The sequence below is a fragment of the Schistocerca piceifrons genome, chromosome 8, assembly GCF_021461385.2.
Source record: "Schistocerca piceifrons isolate TAMUIC-IGC-003096 chromosome 8, iqSchPice1.1, whole genome shotgun sequence".
Taxonomy (NCBI): domain Eukaryota; kingdom Metazoa; phylum Arthropoda; class Insecta; order Orthoptera; family Acrididae; genus Schistocerca; species Schistocerca piceifrons.
This window is the reverse complement of record NC_060145.1, coordinates 241998681-242018735: the sequence shown is the minus strand read 5'-3', so window position 1 is coordinate 242018735 and position 20055 is coordinate 241998681. Positions and strand designations below refer to the sequence as shown.

Here is a 20055-nt window from a genome sequence, read left to right as displayed (position 1 = left end):
TGAAGAGAAATGGTTGAAGGAGTTGGTTGACAAACTATCTGAGACACTGTTGAGGTGTTCTTGAGTGGTACTAATGCTGAAATGCAACATGATGCATAGGTGATAGTCTCCTTATTTGTGTTACATTTGTTCTTTACTCCACCTCTTCCTTTTATGGGAAATGGCACACTGGTATCACTGAGAAAATTTCTTGTAGAGTTTGCATTTTAAAGAACATTTGACTCTGCCATAAAATTGGCCTTCACCTTTCATGTCAGAAATGTCAATGGTTGATTCCTTTATCCAACCACACTAGCCAGCGTAAGTACCAAGCAGACAGAAAGCTACACATATAAATATAGTATCGGACGAGTGAGACTAGCGTAGCTTATATTGATTTGTAACAGAATTTTCACAATAGAGGGCACATGAAGTCCCATAAAAATTGGCAATAATTAAAAAAATGATGCCACATCTGCCTTTCTTTCATGTCTTAAGGACCCTTTGAGATATGAAATGGTACATCACAGGACAGTTTATTTGTGACTCTCTTGTAACCAACAGATATTTACTGAAGAATGTCATTTTCTTCTGAGAACAAAAAATGGCTAGTAAACAGCAGAAGACCTCACCTTTTGTAGGAGGATATCATACTTCTACTCAACAACATGAAGTTTTGTTCACTACACTTACAGTCAAATAAAAGAATCTGCAATGTATGAAACTGGTGTGGAATGCAATAGCTGGATTATTTAATGTACCAAATAAGCAACCAAAACTGTAGCTGAGATGGGAAAACCACTGAGATGTGGTGATAAAATGTCAAAAGCAATCAAACTGTTTCCAACACGGAAGAAATCAATTCCACAATTGTTGCTATATCTGCATCACAAACAGCAAGAATCTCCAAGACATTCAATTCTGAAGCAAAAGTAAATGCATTTATAAAAATATTCATGTATTAGGAAATCAAGTGAAGTGTAAGAATATGTGAATCATTAGACACCATACACTATTTTAACACATCAAGGAAATGGCCTATCACAATTGGAAAAAACAACAACATAAATATATGCTCCCTATAAATGAAATGTGTGTTTATATTCTCCTGCGTTCCAGCAGAGTAAACTGCAATTATACACATGTTCGAAAGTATTTCTTGAGGAATGGGATGTAGCTTATGTCACTGAATCAGTGAGATTTGATCGTTTTTATGTTTACGTCATGATCATTCAGCTCTCTCGATAAGTTATTTATGCTTTGAATGCAAAACTATATCAACTATTTCATTAATTAGGTAGAAAAATAATTAAGAACAAACATTAATCTTACCACTGACTTCCTCACCACAGGTGTTGCTAGTGTCACACAAAATGTCAGACGCAGCATTGAGAGTCGCGATTATATCTTAAGACTGTGGGTACTAGAGTGGCCTCTATTACTGTGTTTCATAAATCCAAAGGGTCATTACAAATGATTAGCAATTTCAAAACAATTATCAACATACAAATCTATAATCAGTACATACAAGTTTCCTTGTCTCGAAAAGCTGTTTTTTAGCTTTCCTGGCAGTCACTATATCACAAAGATTGATCTCCCGAAAGTGTTACTTTTTTGCTATGCCTTGATAATAATTCACAGTAGTTTATAGTGGTCACAACCCTGTTTAATCTGCATCGCAGGCAGCTTTCCATATTAGCATTGCACAACCTATCCATCAGAAGGTTCTTGAACAGCTTCTATACAGCATACTCCATTGTACAAATTACCTTGATGACAATGTAGTTACTGGTGCCAATCAAACCAATCAGCTGTGAAGCCTGTGTCAAGGATAATGGAGGTACATGGGTGGACAAAAAGTATGGAGACACCAAAAACACAATACACTACCATGGCCTAAAACAGCATAGGAGACCCATTTTCTGCCTGTGAAACACACGTAATTAGAAGTGCTTTCCCATCCACTATCTTAGTTGCATGCGATGCAATTCGTGCAATGTGTGATTCCTTCAATGATTATTATTATATCAGAATATTGTCAACTGATGTTTCACAGAACCCAGAGAAATTACAGCTGTATGTAAAGACTTTTAGTGACACTAAATTTAGTGTCCAGTCTCTATAGAATAAGGCAGGAACTGAAATTGAGGTTAGCAAAGCAAAAGCTGAAATTCTTAACTCTGCTTTCAAACAAAGGAAAACCAAGGGGAATTACCCCAATTTAATCCTTATACCACTGAAAAGATGAATGAAATAAGTATTAGTGTCAGTTTAATGATCAAAGCAGACGAAATGAATTAAAATTTGCACTACCGCCAGGACTCAAACTCGGGTCTTCTTGTTTGTTAGGTAGAAACGCTAACCATAACACCACTGCAGTACAATGGTCTACACTGCTGCACAAACTACCCAAGTTAAGTGGTGTAATGGTTAACATTTTTGCCTAGCAAACAAGAAGACTCGGGTTCGAGTCCCAGCCACAGCACAAACTTTAATTAATTTCTTCTGCTTCAATCATTATCGTGCATAATGAAGAGGCTTAAATGCCTCAGGGAAACATTTAATTATTAGTGTCAGTGGTGTTGAGAAACAGCTGAAATTTTTAAAACTGAACAAAGCTCCAGGGCCCGCTGGAATTCCTATTAGATTCCACACTGAATTTGCAGCTGTGTTAGCCCCTCTTATAACTACAATCTGTCGTAGATCCCTTGAACAAAAAACTATGCCCAATTCTTGGAAAAAAAAGAAAACACAGCTCACATCTGTGTCCAAAAATGTAGCAGAAGTAATCCGCAAAACTACCATCCCATACGCCTGACATCGATTTGTAGTAGAATCATAGAACATATTCTGAGCTCAAAAATAATGAGATGTCTTGCACAGAATGACTTCCTCAATGCCAGCCAAAATGTTTTTCGAAAACATCGATCATGTGAAACTCAACCCACACTTTTCTCATGATATACTGAATGCTCTGGATCCAGGGAATCAGGTAGATGCAGTATTTCTTGAATTCCTAAAAGCAATTGACTCAGTACTACACCTATACTTATTATCAAAAGAAGTAATTCTGGATTTACCCCAGAGAAGTGTGTTGGGACCCTTGCTGTTCATATTGTAAATTAATCACCTTGCAGGCAATATTAATAGTGACATCAGGCTTTTTGCAGATGATGCAGTTATCTGTAATGAAGTACTGTCTGAAAGAAGCAGCATATTCATTTAGTCAGATCCTGATAAGATTTTAAAGTAGTGCAAAGATTGGTAACTTTCTTTAAATATTCAGAAATGTAAAATTGTGCACTTCAAAAAACAAACAAAAATCTAGTATGCTACGAGTATAATATCAATAAGTTACTGCTGGAATTGGTTAACTCATACAAATACCTGGGTGTAATGCTTTGTAGGGATATGAAATGGAATGATGACAAAGGCTCAGTCATGGGTAAAGCAAGGGGTGGGCTTCAGTTTATCAGTAGAATACTGGGGAAGTGCAAATAGTCTACACAGGAGATTGCTTCAAATCACTCATACAACCGGTTCTAGAGTACTGCTCAAGTGTGTTAGACTCGTACCAAATAGGACTAACAGGGGATACTGAATGTATACAGGGAAGGGCAGCACAAATCATAACAGATTTGTTTGATACAAGGGAGAGTGTCACAGAGATACTGAAAGATCTGACTAGAAGACACTTGAAGATAGCCGCAAATTATCCCAACAGTGTCTATCAACAAAGTTTCAAGAACTGGCTTTAAATGATGACTCTAGAAATATACTACAAGCCCCTACTTATCACTCACATGGGGTCATAAGGATAAGATCAGAATAACTACTAGACACACAAGGCAATCAGTCAATCATTCTTCCCGTGTTCCATATGGTAATAAAACAGAGCGAAACCCTAATAACTGGTAAATGGGAAGAACTCTACACAGTGGTTTACAGAGTATAGATGTAGATTAGTAAAAGCTGCAACACGCACACCTCGTCTTCAAGAAGGATATCAGGTCACTATCCCTGTAATACGCTATTCTAAGGTTTTAGTACTCACTAGTAAAAGCTGCCGTGCCACGTCCAGGCCAAACAATTTGTGAGAAGATACTTCTACTGGTTGGTAATGAACAATGACATAACAGAATGGACAGTCAGTGCCATATCTGCACTTCATCCCAACAGTGTCACAATAGCAGTTCTGCATCCATGTGTATACTACACAAGCCATTGTAAAGTGTTTGACTGTGAGTATTTTATGCTTATACATATAATTTTGTAACGCATTCCACCTAGACAATGGGATGGTAGTTTTGCGGATTTCTTCCAAGGACACCATGGAAGTAGCTTAGCATCTCTATTACTTTTTGTCTGTGCTGAACTTTCAGTTTCGATCAGTTATTTACATGGTCTATAGGTCATTATTGTTACCTCTCACTATATATTTTTTTAAATTGTTGTACACTTTTTAAGTGAATAATATGAGAACACGCTGACCATTTCCATCTTAAGCTACACACACACACACACACACACACACACACACACACACACACACTACATTACCACATATTCAGCTATTCTTGTATGGAATAAGAGTTTTCAAGCAGTGTAATTTCAGTTGGTATTTGAAGTTAACTTTGTTTGTTTGGGTGTCAACTCATTTCCACCACAATGAGACCGAGTACATTATCTTTTATTTATCCGGCCTTCTTACACCAAGTGCAAATGACATTTCAGTCACCCTGCAGTCCCTTCTTGTACCAATTGTACGGCATTAATGTATCAGATTCCAAAATTAAAAATCCCAGCTAGTCACATGAAAGGTGTGTCCCAAAAGTAATGAAATATATTTTAAAAAAGATTTATTAACATTGTCTGTGCAAAGTAATCTCCTTGAGCATCTATATGTTTATTCCACCGATTCCCCCATGCCTGGCACCTCCCCCCCCCCCCCCCCCCTTCACCCCAACTCAAAGTCACAGAAGGGAATATCCTTTCAAATTGTTGTCACAACCACTTGGATAGCCTCAGTGCTGTCAAAATGGCATCCTTTGAATATGTTCTTGACACTGGCAAACAAAAAGAAGTCAGCTGGAGCAAGGTAAGGACTGTAAGGTGGCTGCAGTAGCACTGCAGTGTTATGTTTCACCAGGAACTTAGGGACACAGAGATACGTGTGACTGTGTGTAGTGTCATGATGCGGCACCTAATGTGTTTTTGCATGTGGATGATCCTTTTCCACATCCATTCTGGAACACCCGTGTAGTAGGCAGCATTAACGGTCTGCTCTTGAGGAACGAACTCTCTGTGAACCACACCCTTGGCATCAAAAAAGACTACTGACATTGCCTTCAATTTGGATTTGCTCATCCTCATCTCCTCCTGTTTCGGTAACCCCATATTGTGCCATTTGGCACTCTGGTGCTTCATCTCTTGAGTCATACAAAAATGGCCATATTTCATCATCGGTAATAACATTGTTCAAAAAATCCAGTTCAATTTCCACATGCTTCTTAGTTTGCTCAAATCAACACTCAATTGGCTTTTTGCTCATCCATCAACAGTTTGGGGACCAGCTTAGTGCACACCTTCTGCATGTTCAAATTCTTTGGTAACACTGAGATGCACAAAGGTTTATGGAGTGTTGAGAGTGACAGCTAACAACTGTACACTCATTTGACAGTTGGAATACAACAACCCACGCACTCAAGTCACATTTTCATCAGTTTGGCTTGTTGATGGTCGACCCCTCTTGGCCACCCTTAAACTGCATCACCCACCTCATAACTTGCACATACAAAAATGCAGACTCCCTGTAGGCTTGTGCAAGCAGTTCATCAGTTTATCCAGCTTTTTTTTATTGAGTTTTGTGCAGAACCCGATCGCCCAACATAGTTCAAAAATATCCGCCCTACATTGTTTCAATACAGGGCTGCATTAAATCAGTGATCCTCATGGCACCATTGCTTGGAGGTAAATATAAAGATGACACTCCCCCCTCAAAAAAAAAAAAAAAAAAAAAAAAAAAAAAAGGCCTCAATGTGCTGCAGCCTGTTGGAGTGTGACAAAATATATATCATGACTTTTGGGACACATCTTGTATTTGTGGAGTCACTTTCTGTGACCACATTGAGGTTATCACTTGAGAATGTAGTACGGTGACAAATGTCTTTCAGAAAGCAAAGAAGATGGAATCTGTTCACCTGTACCTACCGTTTGCACCATATAATGTTTGACAACAGTGAAGTGTGTGTCACAAAAGTGATGAAATGATGATTCTCTGAGAAAAGTTTCTTATCCTCCAAGAATGTCACGCTGTCCAAGCTTCAGATTTCATATGGAAACCATCGGATTTTGAACGATTTTCTCACTGAAAGTCTATGTCTCAATGACGTGACTCAAATTTTTTATTACACATCAGACTCAGTAGTCTACTTTTGAAACCATATTTAGTTTTACACTGTATTTAGTTCTCCTGAAGAAGTCCAGGCCACTTTGAGACCAGGGTCATGTCTCATAATTAAAGAGACCTGATGTTTTCCAAGCATATTTCTTATTTGTATAATTTTCAGCTGTCATGACAGATCAAGTTATAATTACTCAACACAAACTGGTTCATCTTCAGGTGGTCCATGATAACTGCTACCCTGGTCTAGAAGAGGAAAAGAGTTCTTGCACAATAAGGTGATAGTGCAAACACTGGAAAACAGAGTTCGGAGCAAAGATCCACTACTCCCACCATTGCCACCATCCACCGTGGCAGCCGCACAGACAGCAATAGGAACAGAGTGAGAGTGGGGGTAACGACCAACATATAACAGATGCCGACAGGAGTGGAGCAGCAGTTATCTGGGACCACCTGACGATGGCATTGACTCTGCTTGCCGAAATACCATGGAGTAGTTATGACATGACCCAACCAAACACCTGAGAATTCTACAAATGATATTTAATGTTCAGCATACTTACAAATAAAATTCAATATCAAAAGTTTGAAACTAAAAATGAAAATTCATTTTGTTAGATGATAAAATGATATAGAAACAGAATCGTTTTTCCCTTAGACAATCTTCAGCATCAAACACGTGTAGTAGTGGGTATCCATTAAAGTAGAGTAAATATGCAGCAACGATGCATCACACATCCTAATGCCGTATTGGAAATATGATCCATTAAATATTCAACCAAATAATTAATAATTACTGAATAATATAAAAACAATATAATGCACATTTCATTCTTTACCCTGAGTCATCAAATGGGTAACTTGCGACAACAGCACCACCATGTAGGTTTCCAGACAGTACAAAAGGATTTGACACAATCCATGTCATTACAGCTAAAGTTTCATTTTGCCTGCCAGTTGTGATATAATCGTGATCATTCTGATTTTGATCAAACTGATCTGGAAAGTCGCGATTCAGGTCCACTCCATTTGCATTCGTTCGACCACTGGAATCATTCTTCGTTTCACAACTTCCTTCCTGCAAAAACCGTAAAATTAGTAAGTGGAGGGAATTTAGCAATTATTCCACACAATACAATTTCTCTGTGCAAGTGTCATGAAGATGTAAACCTGACAGCAGTGGTTGAAACTAAATGATATTATAGTCAATTAACATATCTGATTGTAATGTGAAACAATGAGACTAAACAAAGAAATATCACAAATTCAAATATCTATACACAGTTAACTTATTTTCTGTTGAAAATACAAATTACAGAAATTAGTGACAGTAATTGTTCTTCACAATATGTTTTTCAGAGGAACACATCTCCATCGCCAGGTGGATTGATTTCAGGTAATAATACAAACAACTGAGTGTGTGCTATCTGTGGCACTGTCTGGTAACAAAAGAGAAAAAGCTATTTTAGTCTCAAAGTTATTTGGTACATTTTAGTAGATACATGAACAGCAATACGAATGTAAATAAATTCCAGGGGTCAATAGCTGCATTTGGTAGATTTTAGTAGATACATGAACAGCAATACAAATGTAAATAACTTCCAGGGGTCAATAGCATTTCAACTTGTACTCACGTTACATGCACTTTCTATAAATTGAAGATGTGATACTAGTCTCTATCAAGTGCATGAAATAATAATACCGCTAACGGCAATATATATATTTTGTACTAAGACAGGGGTAGGATCGCATTGTAATATCTGTATAGTGGTGTAGTCGTGGTCCTTTGATTGCTTGGTTCGTAAGTAATTGTTCATATATCGCAGCTCAATCTGGCACTGGTGACGCAACTGTGCAGTCGCATATTGCTGTTTTACTTGTCGCAACTCTATACATCCAGATATTAGCAGTATGATGGATAGTGTGTGTACGTGCTGTGTGCGAGCGCAGGAGGAACTGGCCGCAGTTCGCGAGCAGCTGAGCATGCTGTTGGCCACGGTCAGCCACCTTCAGGCTGCTGCCTCGAGGTGCAGTGACAGTGGAGGGTCTGGCATGTCGCTTGAGACACCCCAGGTCGCTTGCTGTGCCTGCTGACTCAGCCGCCAAGGCACCTTCTAGTGTACCCGACGCGTTGGGGCCGCCCTCACCTCAGGGTGAGTGGCAGACTGCAGCGCGTTCGCGTCGCTTGAGGCGGAGGGTCAATGTGGAGGCTAGCCGGCTGGCCTCGCCCGTTCATCCTGTCAGTGGGCAGGAGGCCACTCCTTCAGCAGGGCCGAAGCACGCACACGGGGGCAAAGGGTTGCAGGTTACTGGGAGCTCCAATGTTGGGCGGGTGATGGAGCCCCTTAGGGGAAATAGCGCACAGGGCTGGAAGGAATTCCAACATGTGCTCGGTTTGTCTGCCGGGGGGCCTCATCCAAGATGTGGAGGCGGCCTTGCCTGCGGCTATCGAGCGTACAGGGTGCAGTCGTCTGCAAGTAGTTGCTCACGTCAGCACCAATGATGCCTGTCGCTTGGGTTCTGACGCGATCCTCAGTTCGTATAGGCGGCTGGCGGATTTGGTGAAGACTGCTGGCCTCACATGCGGGGTACAAGCAGAGCTCTCTATTTGCAGCATCGTTCCAGAGTGGATCGGGGTCCTTTGGTTTGGAGCCAAGTGGAGGGTCTCAACCAGAGGCTTCATCGACTCTGTGACAGTCTCGGCTGCAGATTTCTAGACTTGCGCTATTAGGTGGGGAATTGTACGACGCCCCTAGATAGGTCAGGGGTGCACTACACAAAGGAAGCAGCTACTCGGGTAGCAAAGTACTTGTGGCATGCACATGGGGGTTTTTTAGGCTAGGCAGCAGTGCGAGGTGTTACGATGAACACTCACCAGTCGACGTGCAGGCAGGGAAATCAGGACACGCTCAGTGTAAAGACACTTCAGCTATCAAGATATTAGCAGTAAATTTTCAGAGTGTTCGGAATAAAGTTCCTGAATTTACTGCCCTCCAGGAAGCGTGTGACACGCAAATTAGTCTCGGGACTGAGACCTGGCTGAACCCTGAGATAGGAAGTTCTGAAATATTTAGTGAGGGTTGGAACGTGTATCGGAAAGACAGATTAGACACCGTAGGAGGTGGTGTCTTCATTGCAGTTGACAAAAATATTGTGTCTACTGTGGTCGAAGTAGAGTGAGATTGTGAAGTTATCTGTACATGTTTAACAGAGCTAGGAGAAATAAAGTTAATTGTTGGGTGTTATTACCAGCCATCAGGTTCCACCATGACTGTTCTAGAATCATTCAAAGGGAGTCTACACTCTGTATCGCAGAAGTACCCAAATCATGCTATATTAGTCGGAGGCGACTTCAACCTACCTAGTATAGACTGGGATGTCTATGAATTCATTACAGGTGGTACAGACAAGCCATCGTGTGTATTACTTTTGAACACATTATCCGAAAACTGTCTTGAGCAGCTAAATCGACAGCCAACGCGTAATGGAAATATTTTAGGTCTGGTAACCATGAACAGACCAGACCTCATCGACGGTGTCATTGTTGAGACAGGGATTAGTGATCATGATGTTGTCATTACAACTATGGTTATGAAAGTTAAAAAATCGGTCAAGAAGGCTGGGAGAGTATTCTTATTAGAACGAGCAGATAAGCAGTTGTTAGCATCCCACTTAGTAAATGAATCGACTTCATTTACTTCCGGTACGATGGACGTGGAAGAATTTTGGGCAAATTTTAAACACATTGTAAATCACGCATTGGACAAGTATGTGCCGAAAAAGTGGGTTACGGACGGAAGAGACCCACAGTGGTTTAACAGTGCAATTCGGAGAATGCTCAGGGAGCAAAGACAGTTGCACTCATGGTACAAGAAAGATCGGGAGAATGAGGACAAGCAAAAGTTAGTAGAGATTCGTGTTGCTGTAAAAAGAGCAACTACCACCATCACACTTTAGCAAAAGATCTTGATGAAAACCCACGGAAATTCTGGTCTCACGTAAAATCGGTAAGCGAGTCGAAGGCTTCCATCCAGTAACTCACTGATCAGTCTGGCCTGGCAACGGAAGACAGCAAAACGAAAGCTGAAATTTTAAATTTAGCATTTGAGAAATGTTTCACGCAGGAGGATCGTACAAACATACCGCCATTTGAGTCTCGTACAGATTCCCGTATGGAGGACATAGTGATAGACATCCCTGGGGTTGTGAAGCAGCTGAATGGGTTGAAAATAAATAAATCGCCAGGTCCTGATGGGATTCCAATTCAGTTTCACAGAGAGTACTCTACTGCATTGGCTCCTTACTTAGCTTGCATTTATCGTAAATCTCTTGCCCAACGTAAAGTCCCGAACAACTGGAAAAAAGTGCAGGTGACGCCTGTATATAAGAAGAGTAGAAGGACGGATCCTCAAAATTACAGACCAATATCCTTAACATTGGTTTGTTGCAGGATTCTCGAACATATTCTCAGTTCGAATATAATGAATTTCCTTGAGACAGAGAAATTGCTGTCCATCCATCAGCAAGGCTTTAGAAAGCATTGCTCCTGCGAAACACAACTCACCCTTTTTTCACATGATATCTAGCGAACAATGGATGAAGGGTATCAGACGGATGCCATATTCCTTGACTTCCGGAAAGTGTTTGACTCGGTGCCCCACTGCAGACTCCTAAGGTACGAGCATATGGGATTGGTTCCCAAATATGTGAGTGGCTCGAAGACTTCTTAAGTAAAGAACCCAGTACATTGTATGTGATGGTGAGTGTTCACAGGAGGTGAGGGTATCATCTGGAGTGCCCCATGGAAGTGTGGTAGGTCCCCTGTTGTTTTCTGTCAACACAAATGATCTTTTGGATGGGGTGGATAGCAATGTGCAGCTGTTTGCTGATGATGCTGTGGTGTACGGGAAGGTGTCGTCGTTGAGTGACTGTAGGAGGATACAAGATGACTTGGACAGGATTTGTGATTGGTGTGAAGAATGGCAGCTAACTCTAAATATAGATAAATGAAAATTAATACAGAGGAATAGGAAAAAGAATCCCGTAATGTTTGAATACTCCATTATTAGTGTAGCGCTTGACACAGTCACGTCCATTAAATATTTGGGCGTAACATTGCAGAGTGATATGAAGTGGGACAAGCATGTAATGGCAGTTGTGGGGAAGGCGGATAGTTGTATTCGGTTCATTGGTAGAATTTTGGGAAGATGTGGTTCATTTGTAAAGGAGACCACTTATAAAACACTAATACGACCTATTCTTGAGTACTGCTCGAGTGTTTGGTATCCCTATCCGGTTGGATTGAGGGAGGACGTAGAAGCAATTCAGAAGCAGGCTTTGTTACTGGTAGGTTCGATCATCATGCGAGTGTTACGGAAATGCTTCAGGAACTCGGGTGGGAGTCTCTGGAGGAAAGGCGGCGTTCTTTTTGTGAATTGCTACTGAGGAAATTTAGAGAACCAGCATTTGAGGCTGACTGCAGTACAATTTTACTGCTGCCAACTTATATTTCGCGGAAAGACCACAAAGATAAGATAAGAGAGATTAGGGCTCGTACAGATGCATACAGGCAGACATTTTCCCTCATTCTGTTTGAGAGTGGAACAGAGAGAGAAGATGCTAGTTGTGGTATGAGGTACCCTCTGCCACGCACCGTATGGTGGATTGCGGAGTATGTTTGTAGATGTAGATGAAGAAATTGCAACAACACATTGCAGAAGTGAAAAGGTGTGTACAGGCTGAAGAAATAAGTTTAGTGCCTCACTGTGATTTTGCTGAGAACTGGTCTGTAATTCTCCCACAAGTGGTACAACAATATCATTGGAGTAATGACCAGGTTTCAATTTTTACAGGAGTGACATATTTTCAAAATAAGACCACAAGTGTTGCAGTTATAAGTGATGACACAGGACATGAGTCAGCACATGCTTTGCTAGCAACGCATAAAAATCTTCAACTGCAAACAGGGGTTATTGAAATACAGATACTGGAGCAAGTAGAGTTGGTCTCTTTCTCCTGGACGCGCTTCTCTTTTAATGGAAGACTTCACTGATTTTCACAGTCGCTTGATCTGCATGTGTCCACTGGGGCCATCAGAAGACACGAACTCTACAGTATCTTGTAGGACTGAAGGCCGTCTGTAATCACTTTGCTACCGGACAGTATAAAGTGCTTTATCAAACCGACTAAAGTTACCTTGTCTCTGGAGAACACTCTTACCACAAAGCACTTTCGGGACTCTCGTTCTATACCACTGAATACCCAAATATGTTTGATTTTGTTCTTTAAAGATCATCCTCTCTGGTCTTTCCTTCTTGCTATGTGCGATTCGTCCACTTCAACAATTTTATTTGGCCCACCGATCAGTACACTGTGTTTGTCACTATTACATAACACACATCTCTGCAAAAACCGAAATTATCGCACATGGTATTGGTAGGTAAGTCAGTTTCTGATGCTCTTGCTTGCAGGGTGTAGTCCCTAAATCCAGCAAGATACAAGAATTATGCTGCTCTGGATCGATAATTTGGAATAGTCAAACCATATATTCTTCAACCCCCCCCCCCCCCCCCCATGAACCATGGACCTTGTCGTTGGTGGGGAGGCTTGTGTGCCTCAACGATACAGATAGCCGTACCGTAGGTGCAACCACAGCGGAGGGGTATCTGTTGAGAGGCCAGACAAACGTGTGGTTCCTGAAGAGGGGCAGCAGCTTTTTCAGTAGTTGCAGGGGCAACAGTTGGGATGATTGACTGATCTGGCCTTGTAACACTAACCAAAATGGCCTTGCTGTTCTGGTACTGCAAACGGCTCAAAGCAATGTCAGATCCCTTAATCGGGCAGGTAGGTTAGAAAATCTGAATACAGGGTTATAAATACAAAATCAAATAGGGGTAATGCAGGAGTTGGTTTAATAATGAATAAAAAAAATAGGAGTATGGGTAAGCTACTACAAACAGCATAGTGAACGCATTATTGTGGCCAAGATAGACACAAAGCCCATGCCTACTACAGTAGTACAAGTTTATATGCCAACTAGCTCTGCAGATGATGAAGAAATTGATGAAATGTATGATGAGGTAAAAGAAATTATTCAGGTAGTGAAGGGAGACGAAAATTTAATAGTTATGAATGACTAGAATTCAACAGTAGGAAAAGGGAAAGAAGGAAACATAGTAGGTGAATATGGATTGGGGGAGAGAAATGAAAGAGGAAGCCGCCTGGTAGAATTTTGCACAGAGCATAACTTAATCATAGCTAACACTTGGTTCAAGAATCATGAAAGAAAGTTGTATACATAGAAGAACCCTGGATATACTAAAAGGTATCAGATAGATTATATAATGGTAAGACAGAGAATTAGGAACCAGGTTTTAAATTGTAAGACATTTCCAGGGGCAGATGTGGACTCTGACCACAATCTATTGGTTATGAACTGTAGATTAAAACTGAAGAAACTATAAAAAGGTGGGAATTTAAGGAGATGGGACCTGGATAAACTGACTAAACCAGAGGTTGTACAGAGTTTCAGGGAGAGCATAAGGGAACAATTGACAGGAATGGGGGAAAGAAATACAGTAGAAGAGGAATGGGTAGCTTTGAGGGATGAAATAGTGAAGGCAGCGGAGGATCAAATAGGTAAAAAGACGAGGGCTGGTAGAAACCCTTGGGTAACAGAAGAAATATTGAATTTAATTGATGAAAGGAGAAAATATAAAAATGCAGTAAATGAAGCACGCAAAAGGGAATACAAACATCTCAAAAATTATATCGACAGGAAGTGCAAAATGGCTAAGCAGGCATAACTAGAGGACAAATGTAAGGATGCAGAGGCTTATCTCACTAGGGATAAGATAGATACTCCCTGCAGGAAAATTAAAGAGACCTTTGGAGAAAGGAGAACCACTTGCATGAATATCAAGAGCTTTGATGGAAACCCAGTTCTAAGCAAAGAAGGGAAAGCAGAAAGGTGGAAGGAGTATATAGAGGGTCTATACAAGGGCGATGTACTTGAGGACAATATTATGGAAATGGAAGAGGATGTAGATGAAGATGAAATGGGAGATACGATACTGCGTGAAGAGTTTGACAGAGCACTGAAAGACCTAAGTCGAAACAAAGCCCCGGGAGTAGACAACATTTCATTAGAACTACTGGCAGCCTTGGGAGAGCCAGTCCTAACAAAACTCTACCATCTGGTGAGTAAGATGTATGAGACAGGTGAAATTCCCTCAGACTTCAAGAAGAATATAATAATTCCAATCCCAAATAAAGCAGGTGTTGACAGATGTGAAAATTACTGAACTACCAGTTTAATAAGTCACAGCTGCAAAATACTAACGCGAATTCTTTACAGACGAATGGAAAAACTGATAGAAGCCAACCTCGGGGAAGATCAATTTGGATTCTGTAGAAATGCTGGAACACATGAGGCAATACTGACCCTACGACTTATCTTAGAAGAAAGATTAAGGAAAAACAAACCTACGTTTCTAGCATTTGTAGACTTAGAGAAAGCTTTTGACAATGTTGATTGGAATACTCTCTTTCAAATTCTGAAGGTGGCATGGGTAAAATACAGGGAGCGAAAGGCTATTTACAATTTGTACAGAAAGCAGATGGCAGTTATAAGAATCGAGGGGTATAAAAGGGAAGCAGTGGTTGGGAAGGGAGTGAGACAGGTTTGTAGCCTATCCCTAATGTTATTCAATCTGTATATTGAGGAAGCAATAAAGGAAACAAAAGAAAAGTTCGGAGTAGGTATTAAAATCCATGGAGAAGAAATAAAAACTTTGAGGTTCGCTGATGACATTGTAATTCTGTCAGAGACAGCAAAGGACTTGGAAGAGCAGTTGAACGGAATGGACAGTGTCTTGAAAAGAGGGTATAAGATGAACATCAACAAAAGCAAAACGAGGATAATGGAATGTAGTCGAATTAAGTCAGGTGATGCTGAGGGAATTAGATTAGGAAATGAGACACTTAAAGTAGTAAAGGAGTTTTGCTATTTGCGGAGCAAAATAACTGATGATTGTCGAAGTAGAGAGGATACAAAATGTAGACTGGCAATGGGAAGGAAAGCGTTTCTGAAGAAGAAAAATTTGTTAACATCAAGTATAGATTTAAATGTCAGGAAGTCGTTTCTGAAAGTATTTGTATGGAAGTGAAACGTGGAAGATAAATAGTTTAGACAAGAAGAGAATAGAAGCTTTCAAAATGTGGTGCTACAGAAGAATGCTGAAGATTAGATGGGTATATCACATAACTAATGAGGAGGTATTGAATAGAATTGGGGAGAAGAGGAGCTTGTGCCACAACTTGACTAGAAGAAGGGATCGGTTGGTAGGACATGTTCTGAGACATCACCAATTTAGTAGTGGAGGGCAGCGTGGAGGGTAAAAATCTTAGAGGGAGACCAAGAGATGAATACACTAAGCAGATTCAGAAGGATGTAGGCTGCAGTAGGTACTGGGAGATGAAGAAGCTTGCACAGGATAGAATAGCATGGAGAGCTGCACCAAACCAGTCTCAGGACTGAAGACCACAACAACAACAACATATTCTTCATGGCAGTCATTCGTTTACCACAGTTCCCGGAATGAAATTGTAAAGGTATTTACTATCAGAACTCTTCTTACAAACTTTTATAGACTTTGGCCTACCACAGTCTACACAGTTCCTCCTTTCATTGTCTGCTATTAGTCCATATTTCCGACAAAAATTCCAACAATTTTCTACATTGCATAAGCATGGAATTAGATTCTCCCATGTGATGCAATCAGCCGAATAAACGTCTACAATACCAGACATCCAACTCACTGCCAACATAAATCACTTGGGTTTCCCTAGCAACTCACAAATAATTTATCATAATGCCCACCACCACAGTCGCATGATCGAATTAGAATCTCATGTTCGATATCTATCGTTTGGGGGCCGCGGCTTCGATAGGCAAACATTCTTGGAAATTAACGAAATTTTTTTGGAGAAAACAAAAAAAATACTTGTTCCTTACTTAGTCTTTCATTTTAATCTATGCTAAATTCAACAACATATGAGACTATGAAGGTAAGATTTTTTCCTAGCCTGCCTGAATTGATATGGACTATATATCAGTTTGATTTTCTTTCTTGCAGTCAGTTTCAAATATGAAAGCAAAGCATGTAAACCTTTACACAAATTGCTTCTCACATTTATATTCATTCTCTGATGAAAAAAATTGCAACAATAAAAAGTAATTAATGTAGAGTGATGAAATTTTGGGATTACATTTGTCTATTTAAAATATTTGAGTAGTTAGCACCGCAAGATCACAGGTTACTGTAAGTGCAAGATAAGCCATTGAAAATGTGAAATGCTGGCACATTAATAACTGCTGTAACCACCAGCATGATGAAGGCAAGCATGCAAATGTGCAGGCCGGATGTCAGTTTGTGGGATGGAGTTCCATCTCCGTTGCCCTTGTGCAGTCAATATGCGGACTGTTAATACTGTTTGTGGATGACATTGGGTTGTCATTCAATGATGTTCCATATGTGCTTGATTAGAGACAGATCTGGTGATTGAACAGGCCAAGGCAACATGTCGGCATTCTCTAGAACATGTTGGGTTACAACAGCAGTATATGGATGAGCAGTATCCAGTTGGTAAACACCTCTTGGAATGCTGTTCTTGAATGGCAGGACAATAGGTCAAATCATTAGACTGATATACAATTTTGCAGTTAAGATGTGTGGATTAACCACAAGAGTGCTCCTGCTGTCATACAAAATCGCACCCCAGATCATAAATCCAGGTGTAGGTCCAGTGTGTCTAGCATGCAGGCAGGTTAACTGCAGGGCCTCAACTGGCCTCCTCCTAACCAACACACAGGCATCACTGGCACCAACACAGACCCAGCTTTCATCAGAAAACACCAGAGATCTCAGCCCTCCCTCCCTCCCCCAATGAAGTCGCAAATGGTTCAGGGTCAGTGGAATGCACGCTACAGGGTGTCTGGCTCGGAACTGCCCTAGAAAAAACCGATTTGTAGCAGTTTGTTGTGTCACACTTGTGCCAACTACTGATCAAGTGCGGATGCAGTATGATGCGACAGAGCCACACACCGAACACAATGTTTTTCCATATTGGTAGCGTCACATGGCCGCCCAGAGCCCAGTCTTCTTGCGAACGTACATTCTTCTGACCACCACTGTCAGCTATCACATACAATTGCTACATTCCTGCCAAGTCTTTCTGCAATATCACAGTAGGAACATTGAGTTTCTCATAGCTGTATAGTAATACCTTGTTCAAACTCAATGAAGCGTTGATAATGGTGTTTTTTGTCACTTTAAAAGCATTCTTGACTAAAATCAACTCACCATGTCGTATCTCAAAGGTAACTAATGCACACAACCATTATGGCATGTATTTAAAGTAAACCTGATCTGTAGCCTCATATTGGCACTACTAGTGCCACTCTTATGCAACTGGTGCAAAATATGAATAGGCGTCATCTTTCAGACATAGAAACCCACCTACCAACTTTTGTTTATGTTGCAGAACTCCTCCTCAGTGCCGCAATTTTTTTCCATCAGTGTATATAATTTGAAACCAAAATTGTACACAAAAAAGGTGCTGTTTTGCTTTCTTCCTCGCTATTGGTTTTACAGAAAACAGGAAATGTGTATTTATGGCTTATAGGTACATGATAAGAATACTATTATGGAAAATGAATCATTTGAAAATTTGCAATCATATCCAAATGCAGATTAAACAAGTTTTAAACATGCTACACAGATAGCCAATTTATATGATGTTTATTGGAAGTGTTTTCACCAGGATCATATAGCCGATATTTCCAGAGAAAGATAGTCCCACACCATCTTATGCTGTCAAGAATGGTCCATGGTATTGCCCTTTCATTCCTTTTTGATTTAGCGGCCTCAATCTCGATTATTAATCAGCCTATACATCTAAGACTGGGATCTCATTAAAATCGATAGCAACTAAGCTGTGGACTTAACCTTGTTATGAAAATCTTATACCCAGCCAAGTAGTTCTGGAATTAGTGTACAAGCAATTAACTAGGACCCTTCCTTTCTTTGTAATAGCAGAACCTAAGTGGAAATAGATTCTGATTTTTTTCGCCCATATTATGTTAAAACAGTAGTCAGTATTATATTTTTCACAGCATACCAGATATTTATTGCCTTGTGGGGTGATTATAAAGAAGAATTGGATCTCTTATAGGAGTTACAGGTGCTGAACCAATTTCTTACACCTTTGTGGGGACTTGAGGATTACGATAATTGCTTTGTCAATTGTGGACTTATAATCCATTCTGGATCTTAATTACCTGTTTTCAAAATTGGCAGGGGTAAATATTTCTCTAAGATAAATTTTTCAAAAGCTTGTTTTCAAATTCCTTTTGACAAGATGTCCAAAGCTATTCTGGTATTAAATACTCTTCATGGTCTCTATCAGTACAGCAGGTTATCTTTTAATATTCCTAATACACCATAAATCTTTCAGAAATTTTTAGAACAAACTATTGTCAATATTCCACAATGCACTATTTATCTGGATGACAAAGTGGTCACAGGATGGAGGATCACATGTTGATCTCCAGCAAGTGTTTCCCATACATTTGTAATACAGGTTAAGGTGTAGCTTGCCAAATGCTCTTTCTTCCAGCCTTCCAATAGGTATACTGGATGTATCCTTAGTAGAGAAGGCCTTAAACCATGTCAGCCATTTGCAACATTCCTACAGCAAAAAATCTGCACGTTATTATGGGCAATGTTACATACGATGCCTGATTTATCCTCCAATTTGTATTGATAGCCCATCTGTTGAATCAGTTGTGGAGAGAAGATGTCCATTTCCAATTATCCACAGACTGTCACCAATCATTTCTTAAGCTGAAGCAACATCTTCAAACTGCTCCTTCCATTACCTTGTACAGCCTCAATTACTACCCTTGTTGGCCATGGACATGACACCATATGGTATTAGGGTTGTTCTATTGCATAAGTAAGCAAAATGGGTTGGAATGAAAAATGGCTCTGAGCACTATGGGACTTAACTTCTAAGGTCATCAGTCCCTTAGAACTTAGAACTACTTAAACCTAACTAACCTAAGGACATCACACACATCCATGCCCAAGGCAGGATTCGAACCTGCGACCGTAGCGGTCGCGCGGTTCCAGACTGTAGCGCCTAGAACCACTCGGTCACTCTGGCCGGAATGACATCTTGCACTGACTTCTACGACATTCACCATGGTTCAAGAAAATTATTCCCATGCAGAAAAAGAGAGACTGACAATTAACTCTGTGATCCAGAAGTGCCGCATTTTCATATATGGCAACGAATTTTATTTGGTCAAAGATAAAAAGCCACTGCCATCTACATTTGGCCCTAAGCCAAAGGTTGCTTCAACAGATACCTCAGAAGTTACAATGTTGGGCTACTTTCTCATCAAAATATCACTAATCCATTCATTATCATACATCGGCCTAGCAAGCAAATTTGATATGCAAGAAACTGCTTTCCCTTTGATTCACAACAGGAAAATTTTGCCATCACTTACAGGGACATCACAGCAGCCACACTTAGGTACCTACTCTCAAGTCAGGTTTTCCGGTTCATACAAAGCGATGGCTGCAGGCCCTGCTTTTGGCAGCTTC

The 20055-nt window shown here is 40.4% G+C and overlaps 1 protein-coding gene across 1 annotated transcript in view; it reads right to left on the bottom strand.

Moving 5' to 3' along the window:
• The window catches only part of LOC124712240 (carboxypeptidase D-like), a 255060-nt gene that overhangs the window by 231900 nt on the left and 3105 nt on the right, over window positions 1-20055 (bottom strand). The window contains exon 2 of the mRNA XM_047242533.1: window positions 7222-7460. Coding sequence (XP_047098489.1) covers window positions 7222-7460 — 239 coding nt within the window. The remainder of the gene's footprint in view (window positions 1-7221; window positions 7461-20055) is intronic.